Source organism: Sus scrofa, chromosome 17 (genome assembly GCF_054392235.1).
Source record: "Sus scrofa isolate SSC_HxYL_T2T_F1_AM1 chromosome 17, Sscrofa_HxYL_maternal_Yorkshire_Landrace_v2.0, whole genome shotgun sequence".
NCBI classification, from domain to species: domain Eukaryota; kingdom Metazoa; phylum Chordata; class Mammalia; order Artiodactyla; family Suidae; genus Sus; species Sus scrofa.
In genome coordinates, this window is record NC_139399.1 from 22,056,185 (window position 1) to 22,069,474 (window position 13,290).

Sequence of the window (13,290 nt, forward strand, 5' to 3'; positions counted from 1 at the left end):
TTTTCTCTTTTCTATTCTGCATCCATAATTTCCACTAATCTGTCCTCCACTTCACTTTTTCGTTCTTCTGCCTCCTGTATTCTGCTGTTAGTTGCTTCTAGTGAGTTTTTTATTTCAGTTATTGTATTTTGCATCTCTTCTTGTTTAAGTTTTATATCTTGTATCTCTTTGCTCATTGTTTCCTGTATGTTATCCATCTTTGCCTCCAGTTTATTTCCAATGTCTTGCATCATCTTCAGCATCAACAATCTAAAGCCTTTTTCCTGGAGGCTAAGAATCTCCTTATCACTTAGCTGATTTTCTGGGGTTTTTCCTTTCTCCCTCATCTGAGTTATAGTTCTCTGTCTTTTCCTTTTTATAGGTTTTTGGTGTGGTGACCTTTTTACAGATAATAGAGTTGTAGCCTCCATAATTTTCAATTACAGGTTATTTTCCCTCAGAATTTTGAAGACCTTGTTCTATAGATTTACAGATTCCATCTTGCTGTTGAGAAGTCTCATGCCATTCTGCTATCTTTTCCTTTATATATGATTATATTTTGTATTAGAAAGCTTTTAAGATTTTTTTACATTATCCCTAGTTCCCATTGTGGCTCAATGGGTTAAGAACCTGACATAGTGTCCTTGAGGATGCAGGTTCGATCCCTGCCCTCGATCAGTGGGTTAGGGAATCAGGCATTGCCACAAGTTGTGGCATAGGTCACAGATGTGGCTCACATCTGGTGTTGCTGTGGCTGTCTTGTAGGCATGCAGCTGCAGCTCCAATTAGACCCCTAGCTCAGGAACTTCCATATGCTATAGTTGTGGCCCTGCAAAGAAAAAAAAGAAGAAAGATTTTTTTAACATTATCTTTAGGTGGTGATTTAAAAGATTCTCTCTCTCTCTCTCTTTTTTCTTTTTCTTTTTCTTTTTTAGGGCTCTAGGTGCAGCATGTGGAAGTTCCAAGCTAGGGGTTGAATTGGAACTGCAGCTGCCAGCCTACACCACAGCCACAGCACCTCGGGATTCGAGCTGCATCTGCAACCTACACCACAGCTCACGCAATGCCAGATCCTTAACCCACTGAATGAGGCCAGGGATCGAATCTATATCCTCTTGGATACTAGTCGGGTTCGTTTCTGCTGAGCCACAACAGGAACTCCCTCTCTTTTTTCTAATTAAAAATTTTAAAAAATTTTATGGCTGCACCCGAGGTGGTGTGTGGAAGTTCCTAGGCCACAGACTGAGTCCAGGCCATGGCTGTGGTGTTTGTTGCAGCTGTAGCAATGCCAGATCCTTTAATCTACTTCTGAGCCAAGCTGGGAATCTGGACCTGCACCTCTGCAGCAAGACCCAAGCCACTATAGTCAGGTTCTTAACCTACTGGGCCACAGTGGAAATTCCTAAAAAATGTCTCTCTTAAAAATTAATTTTCTGCAAGTTCCTGTCATGGCTCAGTGGTAATAACCCAACCAGTATCCGTGAGGATATGGGTTCAGTCCCTGGCCTGGATCAGTGGGTAAGGATCTGGTGTTGGCCTAAGCTTTGGTGTAGGTCTCAGATGCGGCTTGGATCCTGTGTTGCTGTGGCTGTAGTGTAGGCCAGCAGGTGCAGCTCCAGTTCAACCCCTAGCCTGGGAACTTCTGTATGCTGCACTTGTGACCTTGAAAAGGAAAAAAGAAAAAAATTTACTTCTACTTGGAGTTTGCTCAGAATTTTTTGTTTTTTTGTTTTTTTGTTCATTTTGTCTTCGTTTTTGCTTGGGGGTGGTGCTTTTTTGGCTGTGCCTGCAGCATGTGAAAGTTTCTGGGCCAGGGGATCAAACCTGCACCATAGTGGTGACAGTGCCGGATCCTTAACCCACTGAGCCAGCAGAAAACACCTGTTAAGAATTTTTTTTTTTTATATAATTTTTTAATTTTCCCACTGTACAGCAAGGGGGTCAGGTTATCCTTACATGTATACATTACAATTACATTTTCCCCCCACCATTTGTTCTGTTGCAACATGAGTATCTAGACAAAGTTCTCAATGCTATTCAGCAGGATCTCCTTGTAAATCTATTCTAAGTTGTGTCTGATAAGCCCAAGCTCCCGATCCCTCCCACTCCCTCCCCCTCCCATCAGGCAGCCACAAGTCTCTTCTCCAAGTCCATGATTTTCTTTTCTGAGGAGATGTTGATTTGTGCTGGATATTAGATTCCAGTTATAAGTGATATCATGGTATTTGTCTTTCTGGCTCATTTCACTCAGGATGAGATTCTCTAGTTCCATCCATGTTGCTGCAAATGGCATTATGTCATTCTTTTTTATGGCTGAGTAGTATTCCATTGTGTATATATACCACATCTTCCGAATCCAATCATCTGTCGATGGACATTTGGGTTGTTTCCATGTCCTGGCTATTGTGAATAGTGCTGCAGTGAACATGCGGGTGCACGTGTCTCTTTTAAGTAGAGTTTTGTCCGGATAGATGCCCAAGAGTGGGATTGCGGGGTCATATGGAAGTTCTATGTATAGATTTCTAAGGTATCTCTCCAAATTGTTCTCCATAGTGGGTGTACCAGTTTACATTCCCACCAACAGTGCAGGAGGGTTCCCTTTTCTCCACAGCCCCTCCAGCACTTGTTATTTGTGGATTTATTAATGATGGCCATTCTGGCTGGTGTGAGGTGATATCTCATGGTAGTTTTGATTTGCATTTCTCTTCTAATCAGCGATATTGAGCATTTTTTCATGTGTTTGTTGGCCATCTGTATATCTTCTTTGGAGAAATGTCTATTCAGGTCTTTTGCCCATTTTTCCATTGATTGATTGGCTTTTTTGCTGTTGGGTTGTATAAGTTGTTTATATATTCTAGAGATTAAGCCCTTGTCGGTTGCATCATTTGAAACTATTTTCTCCCATTCTGTAAGTTGTCTTTTTGTTTTCTTTTTGGTTTCCTTTGCTGTGCAAAAGCTTTTCAGTTTGATGAGGTCCCATGGGTTTATTTTTGCTCTAATTTCTATTGCTTTGGGAGACTGACCTGAGAAAATATTCATGATGTTGATGTCAGAGAGTGTTTTGCCTATGTTTTCTTCTAGGAGTTTGATGGTGTCCTGTCTGTTAAGAATTTTATTACATTAGCAATTGAATTTTATGAAATTTTTTCTTCATGTGTTATTTTTTCCCATTAAGCTTAATGTGTGGTAAATTAAATTATTGATTTTCTAAAATTAAATTGACCTGACATTCCTGTTGTAAATCCAACTTGATCATAATATATTTTGAAGATATTGCTGTTTACTTCTATTTTGGTATGGTTTGGTTTACTTCTATTTTGTTGAAGATTTCACTCTAGATATCAAGTTTATACTTAGGTCGTAAAATGAGTTTAAGGAGTTTACTCCCCCATTCTTGGGAGATGTTTGTGTGAGATTGCAGTTATTCCTTCTTTAAATGTTGGTAGAACTTGTTTTCATTTGAAAAATGCATAAAATGTTTCTAAAATCTGACTGCATACTCTCTGCTGAAGGGCTAAAATCACAGAGCATGTTCTGTGGTATGATATTCTACATAGTGTCCAATTTTTCAAGTTTTTAATCCTGGTATTAAACTTAATTCTTTACTGACTTATTTTTACATTTGGTTTGCTTTTTTTGTCAGTTACTGAGAAAGTAGAGTTTCCTATTATGTGTCTAGTTTTCCATTACTTTTTCTTTGTAGTTCTGAGTTTTGCTTTGTGTCTTTTGAAGTTATGCTGTTAAGTGCATATAAATTAGAATTATTATGTCTTCTTGGTGAGTTGAATGTTTTATTTTGATATGACTTTTTATATCTCCAGAAATGATTTTTGCCTTGAAGTCTCTTTTGTTGAATAAGATGTGTTTTCTTTATTTTATCCAGTCTAAGAATATTTTGTCTTTTAAATTAAACATTTAATCCACTTACTGTGATTACTAATATTTATGTAGCAGTCTTCCATTTTATTTTGTTTTATTTGGCCCATATTTTTTATCATTATGACTTTTCCTGTACTAGTTGGAAAGGTTTGTTTGTTTGTTTGCTTTGCTTTTTAGGGCTGCCACTGCAGCGTATAGAGGTTCCCAGGCTAGGGCTTGAATTGAAGCTGTAGCCACTGAGCTATGCCACAGCAACACAGGATCCGAGCCACATCTGCGACCTACACCACAGCTCACGGCAACCCCAGATCCTTAACCCACCCAGTGAGGCCAGGGATCAAACCTGTGTCCTCATGGATGCTAGTCAGATTCATTTCCACTGAGCCATGATGGGAACTCCAAGTTGGAAAGTTTTATGTTCTGTTAACATTTGGCTATTCTCAACATTATAATTAATTTTTACCTTATCAGAATTTAATATTAACAAGTCTGTACATTTGGCCTTTCGTATCCTTAGGTTTCACAGCCACAGATTCAGCCAACCAACCTCAAATTGAAAATATTAAAAAAAAAAAATCCAGAAAATTCCAGTCAAACTTTGCTGCACACTGGAAACCATTTACATAGTATTTCCATTATATTAGGTATTAAGTAATCTAGAGATGATTTAAAGTATGTGGGAGGGTATGCACAGGTTATGTATACTGTACTATTTTTTTTAATTTTTATTTTTATTTATTTTTTTTGCTATTTCCTTGGGCCGCTCCCACGGCATATGGAGGTTCCCAGGCTAGGGGTCGAATCGGAGCTGTAGCCACAGGCCTATGCCAGAGCCACAGCAATGAGGGATCCGAGCCGCTTCTGCGACCTATACCACAGCTCACGGCAACGCCGGATCGTTAACCCACTGAGCAAGGGCAGGGACCGAACCCGCAACCTCATGGTTCCTAGTCGGATTCGTTAACCAATGTGCCACGACGGGAACTCCTGTACTATTTTATATAAGGGACTTGAGCATCTGTAGATTTTGGTGTCTGTTGCGGGGGGCAGCAGGGTGGTTCCTGGACCCAACCCCCTATGGATACTGAGGGATGACTATGCTCCTTCTGGGCCCTGAAGGACTCCTTCATTTTAGTCTTACAGTACTTTAACTCCATTTATTACTGTCTCAGTTTAGGTTATCATACTGTAATTTTATATGTTTCTTCAGCCCACATATTGTTTATAAAGTCAATGTTCATTTAGATATATCTTCTACTTGATTTTTTTCTGGTTTATATTTGATGTTATTTTAGACCTTCCACTGGGAATCATTTTTCTTTTGTCTAAGATATATCTTTAGAAATTCTGTTAATACAGGTCTCCTAGTGGTACATCCTTGTCTTCGTTTCTCTGAAAATATTTTTTATTTTGACTTTATTCTTTTTTTTTTCTGTGCGAGGACATTTAAGTTCCAGTTACACAGTACAGTGTTATCAACTGTAGTCACTATTTTATATATTAAATCCTCAGACCATAGTCATCTTAAAAATTGAAAGTTTATATCCTTTTTTTTTTTTTGTCTTTTTGCCTTTTTTCTAGGGCTGCTTCCATGGCATATGGAGGTTCCCAGACTAGGGGTCGAATCGGAGCTGTAGCCGCCGGCCTACACCACAGCCACAGCACCGCGGGATCCGAGCCACGTCTGCAACCTACTCCACAGCTCATGGCAACGCCGGATCCTTAGCCTACTGAGCGAGGCCAGGGGTCGAACCCGTAACCTCATGGTTCCTAGTCGGATTCGTTAACCACTGCGCCATGACGGGAACTACCTGAAAGTTTATACCCTTTTACCAACCTCTATTTCCTACTATTTCTGTGAGTTTAACTTTTTTTTTCCTTTTAGATTCCACATATAAGTGATGTAGTATTCGTCTGAGTTTGCCTTTATTCTTGAAGGATATGTTCGTTGCATACAGCATTCTAGGCTGATAAATAATTTTTTTTTCAGCACACTTAAAGTACCATGCAATTGTCTATTCACTACCATTGTTGTACTAGGAAATCAGCTTTTTTTTAATAAATTTTGTTTTTTTTTCTTTTCAGGGCCACACCTTTGGCATATGGAAGGGGTCAAATTGGAGCTGCACCTGCTGGCCTACACCACAGCCATGGCAACTCCAAGCCGAGCCAAGTCTACAACCTACACCATAGCTCATGGAAACACCAGATCCTTAACCCATTGAGTGAGGCCAGGGATCAAACCCAGGTCCTCATGGATACTAGTTGGGTTTATAACCTGCTGAGGAACTCCCCGTCTTTGGTTATTTTTATTTTATTTTTTTGGGTACTTTTGCCATGTTCTTGGGCCGCTCCCATGGCATATGGAGGTTCCCAGGCTAGTGCTCGAATTGGAGCCATAGCCGTCGGCCTACGCCAGAGCCACAGCAACACGGGATCCAAGCCGTGTCTGCAACCTACACCACAGCTCACAGCAACACCAGATTCTTAACCCAACTGAGCAAGGCCAGGGATCGAACCCGCAACCTCATGGTTCCTAGTCGGATTCGTTAACCACTGAGCCACGATGGGAACTCCTTTGGTTATTTTTAACTGTTTTGACATTGTGTTAATATTTGAAAAATAATTTGGAGGAATATTTTGATGATGGCATCACTCTCCAGAGATTTTTTTTGTTCAGTTCTGCCTAGTGTCTAGGAATGCTAATAGTCTGGGACCACCTAGATGGCCAAATGATGAGACATTCCTTTAAGACTTAGTTTGCTGGGGGCCATCTCCTCTCCCGACACTCTGGAAATAGTTGTTCAGATCCCAGCTTAAAGCAGAAACGAATCCAACTAGTAACTATGAGGTTGCAGTTTAAATTCCTGGCTGCACTGGGTGGGTTAAGGATCCAGCGTTGCTGTGAGCTGTGGTGTAGGTTGCAGACATGGCTCAGATCCTGTGTTGCGGTGGTTGTGGCCAGCAGCTGTGGCTCTGATTTGATCCCTAGCCTGGGAACCTCCATATGCCATGGGTGTGACCCTAAAAAAGCAAAAAAGAAAAAAAAGAGAAAAAAAAGAAAAGCTTAGTGGTGGTTTATTGCCACCTGACCTGAGGGCTCTGGCCTTTGACTGCTCTTCCCCTGCCCTCATTAGGCTACCAGAACCCTTATGCAGCTTTGTAGTTTACTCCCCTAGCAACAGGGACAGTGACTTAGCGTCAAGGCTTATTTTCCTGAGTTCTCATTCTTTAACAGCCTGATACTTTCTTAGCATCTTGTAAGCTTCTCACTTTCAAGATTTTTTTTGATGTTCTTCTGCAGGTGAGGAGGATTATTACCTAGTCAGATACTAATGGCAACTGAACCGCAGAATCTTTTCATTTTCCTTGTAGGTCTGAAATTTTACAATGGTGTATGTTCTAGATCCTACCAGTTTGTAGGGAGTCTCTCTTCCACTGTGCTGGATACCAACTAGGCCCTTTCAGTCTGAGAACTTAATGCTTTAGTTCTGAAAATTTCTCCCTTATGTTCTTTCTGGAAACTGTCCTCTTTCTGGGAGAGTTCCCCAACTTTGTCATTTCCTCTTTTGACATTTTTATTGCTATCATTTTTTAATTTAAATGATTGTTCTGTGTTCTTTTTTAAAAAACTTACTTCATAGGTGAATATCATCATTTCAGGATAGATTTTCTGGTGTGTGTGTGTGTGTGTGTGTGCACGTGTGCACGTATTTTTTTTTTTTTTAATCCCTACATTGTATCTCTTTTCTTTCTAATTTCATTTTATTTGGGTTTGTTTTGGCCCCTCTTTCCTGATGGAGACTGCTAATGTCTGGTGATCCTTAGCAGCTCACTTCATAAACTGTTAATCGGGTGCTCTCTAGACATTGGTAGAAATTGTTGGGTGGTGTGCTTCCCTCTAGGGTGAACAGGCAGGGACCAGGCATGGCCCTGAATGCTTAGTACTTTTAGCTCTATTCTGTAGATAGGAGATCTCTCTCTGTTCCTTAGGGATTGAAGGAGGTCCTAGTTTAAAGATTAACATGTAGAACAAAGGTTGGCAAACTTTTTCTGTAAAGACCAGATAGTAAACATTTCCAACTTTGTGGGCCATGTGGTCTTTGTTTCAGCTGCTCAAGTCTGCTCTTGTTGTATGAAAATAACCATAAAAAATACAAACAAATGAGTCTGGCTGTGTGTTAAATTTATTATTTTCTTCCCTTTTTTTTTCTTTTTTTTTTTTTTTAGGGCCACAAATACAGCGTATGGAAGTTCCCAGGCTAAGGCTTGAATCTGAGCTACAGCTGTCAGCTAATCCACAGCCACAGCAATGCGGGACCCGAGCTGCATCTGTGACCTACACCACAGCTATGGCAACGCTGGATCCTTAACCCACTGAGTGAGGCCAGGGATCGAACCCACATCCTCACGGATACCAGTTGGGTTTGTTTCTGCTGAACCACAATGGGAACTCCACAATGGGAACTGTATGTATTTTCTTTCTTTCTTTCTTTTTTTTTTTTCTTTTGCCTTTTCTTGGGACGCATAGCGGCATATGGAGGTTCCCAGGCCAGGGATCTAATCAGAGCTGTAGCTGCCAGCCTATGCCAGAGCCACAGCAACACAGGATCCGAGCCATGTCTGGGACCACAGCTTATGGCAATGCCAGATCCTTAACCCACTGAGCAAGGCCAGGAATCGAACCCACGACCTCAAGGTTCCTAGTCAGATTCATTAACCATTGAGCTACGAAGGGAACTCCAGATTTATTATTTTCAGTGCAATTGATAGTGATCACTTCTGCATAAAGTGACTTGATTTCATTAATTTTCTTGAACACTAATAAAATTTGTCCAAGGTGTACCTCCTTGTTGTAGAAACTGTATTTCAGAGTTAGCAAATAGGGAGGAAAGCCTTGGAGCAGTCCCTGTCACATTTTATACCCCACTAACACACTATCAGACTTCTACAGATCAAAGGAAAGCTGTTTTAGCCCTGGAAGAAAAGGAAAGGGAAGGCAGGGAGAGAAGGCAGGAATAGTTAGAAGATTCAAAAGCCGGGGAACTGGATAAAATTGCCCCCAAAGTCAAAGTGAGCACCTGTCTGTATACAGGCTGCAATTTGGCAGAGGCCTTAAAGATCACCTGGTACAGCCCGGTTGCAGGCTGGCTTTGCTTGAGAACACCCGGGGAACTGTCATCTGTGCTTTTACAAAGCTCTGCCCAGGTGATTCTATAATGAAATCAGTTTGAGGAACCCTGGTTTTGTAAACAGTTCTTTCCTCTAGACTGTTACAGATGTTAAACTGAGTCCAAAGATGCATTCCTGGCAGTATTATTAATAGATGACCTTGGCCAGGTTATATAATCTACCTGAGGCTTGTTTTCTGTGAGTAAATTGGAAATAATGATGGTTCTCATTTAGCTCATTTGGGGATTAAATGACATGTTATGTATAAAATGTTTAAGTAGTGCCAGATGCTCAATAAATGGTAATTTTGGTCATTAATAGAATTAGAACCCAAGGCTTTGCAGGCTGTGAAATTGCCTCACCTGCTCTTCTGCAGAACCTCTTATTTAGGATTAAGTGATACTCTTTTTCACCCTGTGGTGACAAACTACAATAACAGGTGTTTGTTTTCTTCTAATGTTATGTTTATGTAATTTGTATGAGTTTGCTGCATTTTTGTTGTTGTTGTTGTTGTTTGTTTTTTGGGGGGGGGGCTGCAGCTGCAGCATGTGGAAGTTCCCAGGCTAGGGATCGAATCAGAGCTGCAGCCACTGGCCTACATCGCAGCCACAGCCACTCTGGATCAGAGCCCCCTCTGCGACCTACACCACAGCTCACAGCAACACCAGAATCGAGGCTAGGGATCGAACCTGCATCCTCATGGATGTTAGTCGGGTCCATTAACCACTGAGCTATGATGGGAACTCTGAGTTTGCTGCATTTAAAATCTGGTTAATTTGATTTTGCCAACTGATTACTATAGAAAAATTTGGTTTACAGGCACAAAAATCCTCCTAAAAATATTAGCTGGCTTTTTTTTGTTACTTGTCTCATACAACCAAGTCTTCTATGTGCTCGAAATGCCATAACTTGAGTGGATAAGCATTTTCGCTTTGAAATAGTCTTGTCATTGACTACTAGGCCAAGGATCAATGCTTAAGTAGCCACAACCAGCAGAGATTTAAATTTTAAATGTATAGTTAGTGAGATTTTTAAGTTGCTAAACCAGTAGAATGTCAAAATTGGAGAAGACCATAAATATAGCCTTAAAAGTAATGCAGAAAGAACTGTTTGAAAGTATTATGGAAGGGATGTGCATGATTCCTTTATTTGAGTAATTTAAACAATTCGAACTAAGTGTTAGCCTCAAGATTTTTTCCTTTTTCTTGTTCCTTTTTTTCTTTTTACTTCTTACGGCCGTACCTCTGGCATATGGAAGTTCCTGGGCTAGGGGTCAGATCAGAGCTACAGCTGCAGGCCTATGCCACAGCCATGGCAATACATGGATCTGAGCTGTGTCTGTGACCTGTGGCCACAGCTTCTGGCAGTGCTGGTTCCTTAACACACTGAGTGAGGCCAGAGATCAAATCTGCATCCTCACAGAGGATTAAGTCAGGTCCTTAACCTACTGAGTCGCAATGGGAACTCCCACTTTTTAAAAAATATTTTTTCCTAATAAAAGTATATATTCATGGTTAAAACTTCCTTCAACATGGAGGGAGGTAAAGTGAAACAAGACCTCTGCCCTCCCATTCTCACTCAACAAGGGAGCAGGAGTTCCTTGGGTATCCATTTAAAATGTCTTTTTACTGGTTCTGGCTCTGGCTCTAGGGACACGTTCTAGAATCTTAGGGGTAATAAGAAGACTATCAAGTTGAATTCATATTTAATTGGAATTCATTGAATGAATGAGCAGCAGAAAAAATAACAATTGCCTGGATAGGAACTGGCCAGGCAAAAATGAAAATGTTTGGCTTCTCCACAAGTGGTACATGTAGCAAATTTTACTGTTCCTAAAATAATCTAGAATACAGAAGCAAGCAGCCAGAGTTCCTAAGATGCCAGAATTGTTTGAGTCCCAACATTTTTTCCAGCTGTTTACCATCCCATTCCATGTAGTTTAGTGAGCATAGTGATCCTTTTCCAGACTCACAAAGTTGGGAAGTAACAAAGGAGATAGTGAGGTCCGAGTAGAGCTGACACTGGTAATTGCAATTTAAAAGCGTATGCAGGGGGAAAAGATAGAAAAAGAGATGAGAGGATCAGTATTCTGAAAAGCAGACAGAGACTTTAAAAGCCGTAATCGGGGAGTTCCTTCATGACTCAGCAGGTTAAGGATCCAGCATTGTTAGAGCTGTGGTGCAGGTTTGATCTCTGGCCTGGAAACTTCTGCCTGCTGCCAGGTGCGGCACCCCCTTGCCCCCCAGGGAAAAAGCCAAAGTCTGTCTTTCACCTTGTTTTGAAGACAGGTTAAAGAGGCAAGTTAAAGGTTAAAAATCAGTGGTTCACTATAAGGATCCTAAAACAGGCTTGAATAAGAAGTGTTTATTATAAAATTTTTACTTAGACTCCATTGTATGTGTAATCTTTTAATAATTTTCCAAATCCCAATCAAAGTTGTTTTATATTTGATTTTCAGTTCCACTTACTTATATGATAATTTCCAGAGATATAATGTTGATTGCTGCTGTTTTTTATGTCAGATATCGAACTCTTCCAACACCGGTGAGTTTGTTTAAAAAAAAAAAAAAGTTTTTTTTTAGTATTACTTATAACTTAAGGCAAAAGAAAAAAAATTGCTATTGCGTATTGAGTTTCACTTTATGGGGATAGTTTTTTTTTAATTTTATTTATTTTATTTTATTTTATTTTATTTTATTTGTCTTTTTAGGGCCTCACCTGTGGCATGTGGAAGTTCCCAGGCTAGGGGTCGAATTGGAGCTACAGCTGCCAGCCTGCACCACAGCCACAGCAACACAGAATCAGAGCCCTGTCTGTGACCTGCATATGTCACAGCTCATGGCAATGCCAAATCCCTTAACCCACTGAGAAAGGCCAGGAATCGAACCTGTGTCCTCATGGATACTAGTTGGGTTCGTTACCTGTGAGCCGTAACGGGAGCTCCTGCTTTATTTTTTTTAATAAATTTTATTGGAATATAGTTATGCCACAGAGCCATGTTAGTTTCAGCTGTACAGCAAAGTAAACCAGTTGTGCATATACATACATTCATTCCCTTTGAGATTCATCTCCCTTTTAGGGTACCACAAAGCACCAAGCAGATTTCCCTGTGCTATTCACTGGGTCCCTGTTACCCATCCATTCCATATACTGGAGTATGTACACATAAGTCTGTGGGAATAATTTATAACATTTATTCAGTCTACTTACTGGAAATTTAAATAAAACTGTCATCTTGAATGGTAGTTGTCCAGTGAATATATATATGAGTAATTAATCTTGTCTTTGTTTAAGTCAAAATTGTTTTAGATGGTAGCCCATAAAACTCAGACTAGCTATCCTTGAACCTAACAGCAAACTCTTAGGAGTGTTTTATGTAACTAAGCACCCTTTCCTATCTAGTTTAGCTTCTGCTGTGGATTATCTAGAACTCGTTTTTATTTTTTATTTATTTTAATTTTTTTATTTTCTTGTCTTTTCTAGGGCTGACTCCTGCAGCATATGGAGGTTCCCAGGCTAGGGGTCTAATCAGAGGTACAGCTGCTGGCCTATACCACAGCTCACAGCAACGCCAGATCCTTAACCCACTGAACGAGGCCAGGGATCAAACCCTCGACCTCATGGTTCCCAGACAGATTCATTAACCCCTGAGCCACAACAGGAACTTCTCGTTTTTATTTTTTAATATATTCTTTGGGGGGGCTGCCCTTAGGCATACATATGGAGTTCCTGGGCCAGGACCAGATGCAAGCCACGATTGTGACGCTGGATCCTTTAACCCATTGTGCCAGGCTGGCATCAAACCTGGTGTTGCAGAGATGCCACTGATCCTGTTGCTCCACAGCGGGAACTCTAAAAAACTGGTTTTTAAAATCACAGTTTCATGAGCATGGAGTGGGTTGTTTGCATGTTTGTTCATTCTGCAGATATTTGAGCAGGTATGAATAGGATAATTTATAAGCACCTCATGAGCATAACAACCTCATCTTTTGGTTCCCAGCCCAGTGAAAATGGCAGCATTATTCATTTTGGTTTTTTTAGCCTATAAAGAGAATAGTGATAAGGGAGATTTGTTGAGCCTAAAATGTAGTCAAGCAGGCTTTATGATAACTAACTATTGTGTTACAATTTTATAGGAACTGAGAAATCTGTAAATTAAAAAATGTATTTGCAGTACTCTGTATGATTTATAAAGAATGTAGATATTACTCATTTAGTATAATAGAAGATGCAGTTAAAGGGTTTATCTAGCCTATAGCC

General features: G+C 40.3%; 1 protein-coding gene and 1 long non-coding RNA gene across 5 annotated transcripts in view; one reads left to right on the forward strand and one right to left on the reverse strand.

Moving 5' to 3' along the window:
* The window catches only part of CRLS1 (cardiolipin synthase 1), a 32,094-nt gene that overhangs the window by 13,898 nt on the left and 4,906 nt on the right, over window positions 1-13,290 (forward strand). For 2 of the 3 annotated variants that reach the window (XR_014832789.1, XM_003134243.7), the window contains one exon: window positions 11,489-11,574. Coding sequence is in view for 1 of the 3 variants with exons in the window: in XM_003134243.7 (XP_003134291.5) it covers window positions 11,489-11,574 (86 nt within the window). In the remaining 2 variants the exon portion in view is untranslated. Of the gene's footprint in view, window positions 1-1,010; window positions 4,519-11,488; window positions 11,575-13,290 lie in introns of those variants that run through there. The other variant, XR_014832788.1, reaches the window with a different exon arrangement.
* Window positions 754-6,924, reverse strand: LOC146395172 (uncharacterized). 2 transcript variants are annotated; one of them, XR_014832794.1, is made up of 2 exons: window positions 6,860-6,924; window positions 754-6,200 (listed from the first exon to the last, which is right to left on the reverse strand). It is a non-coding gene; the product is annotated as an uncharacterized LOC146395172 (long non-coding RNA). The 2 variants fall into 2 exon arrangements; XR_014832793.1 differs by having other exon boundaries at window positions 1,561-6,209.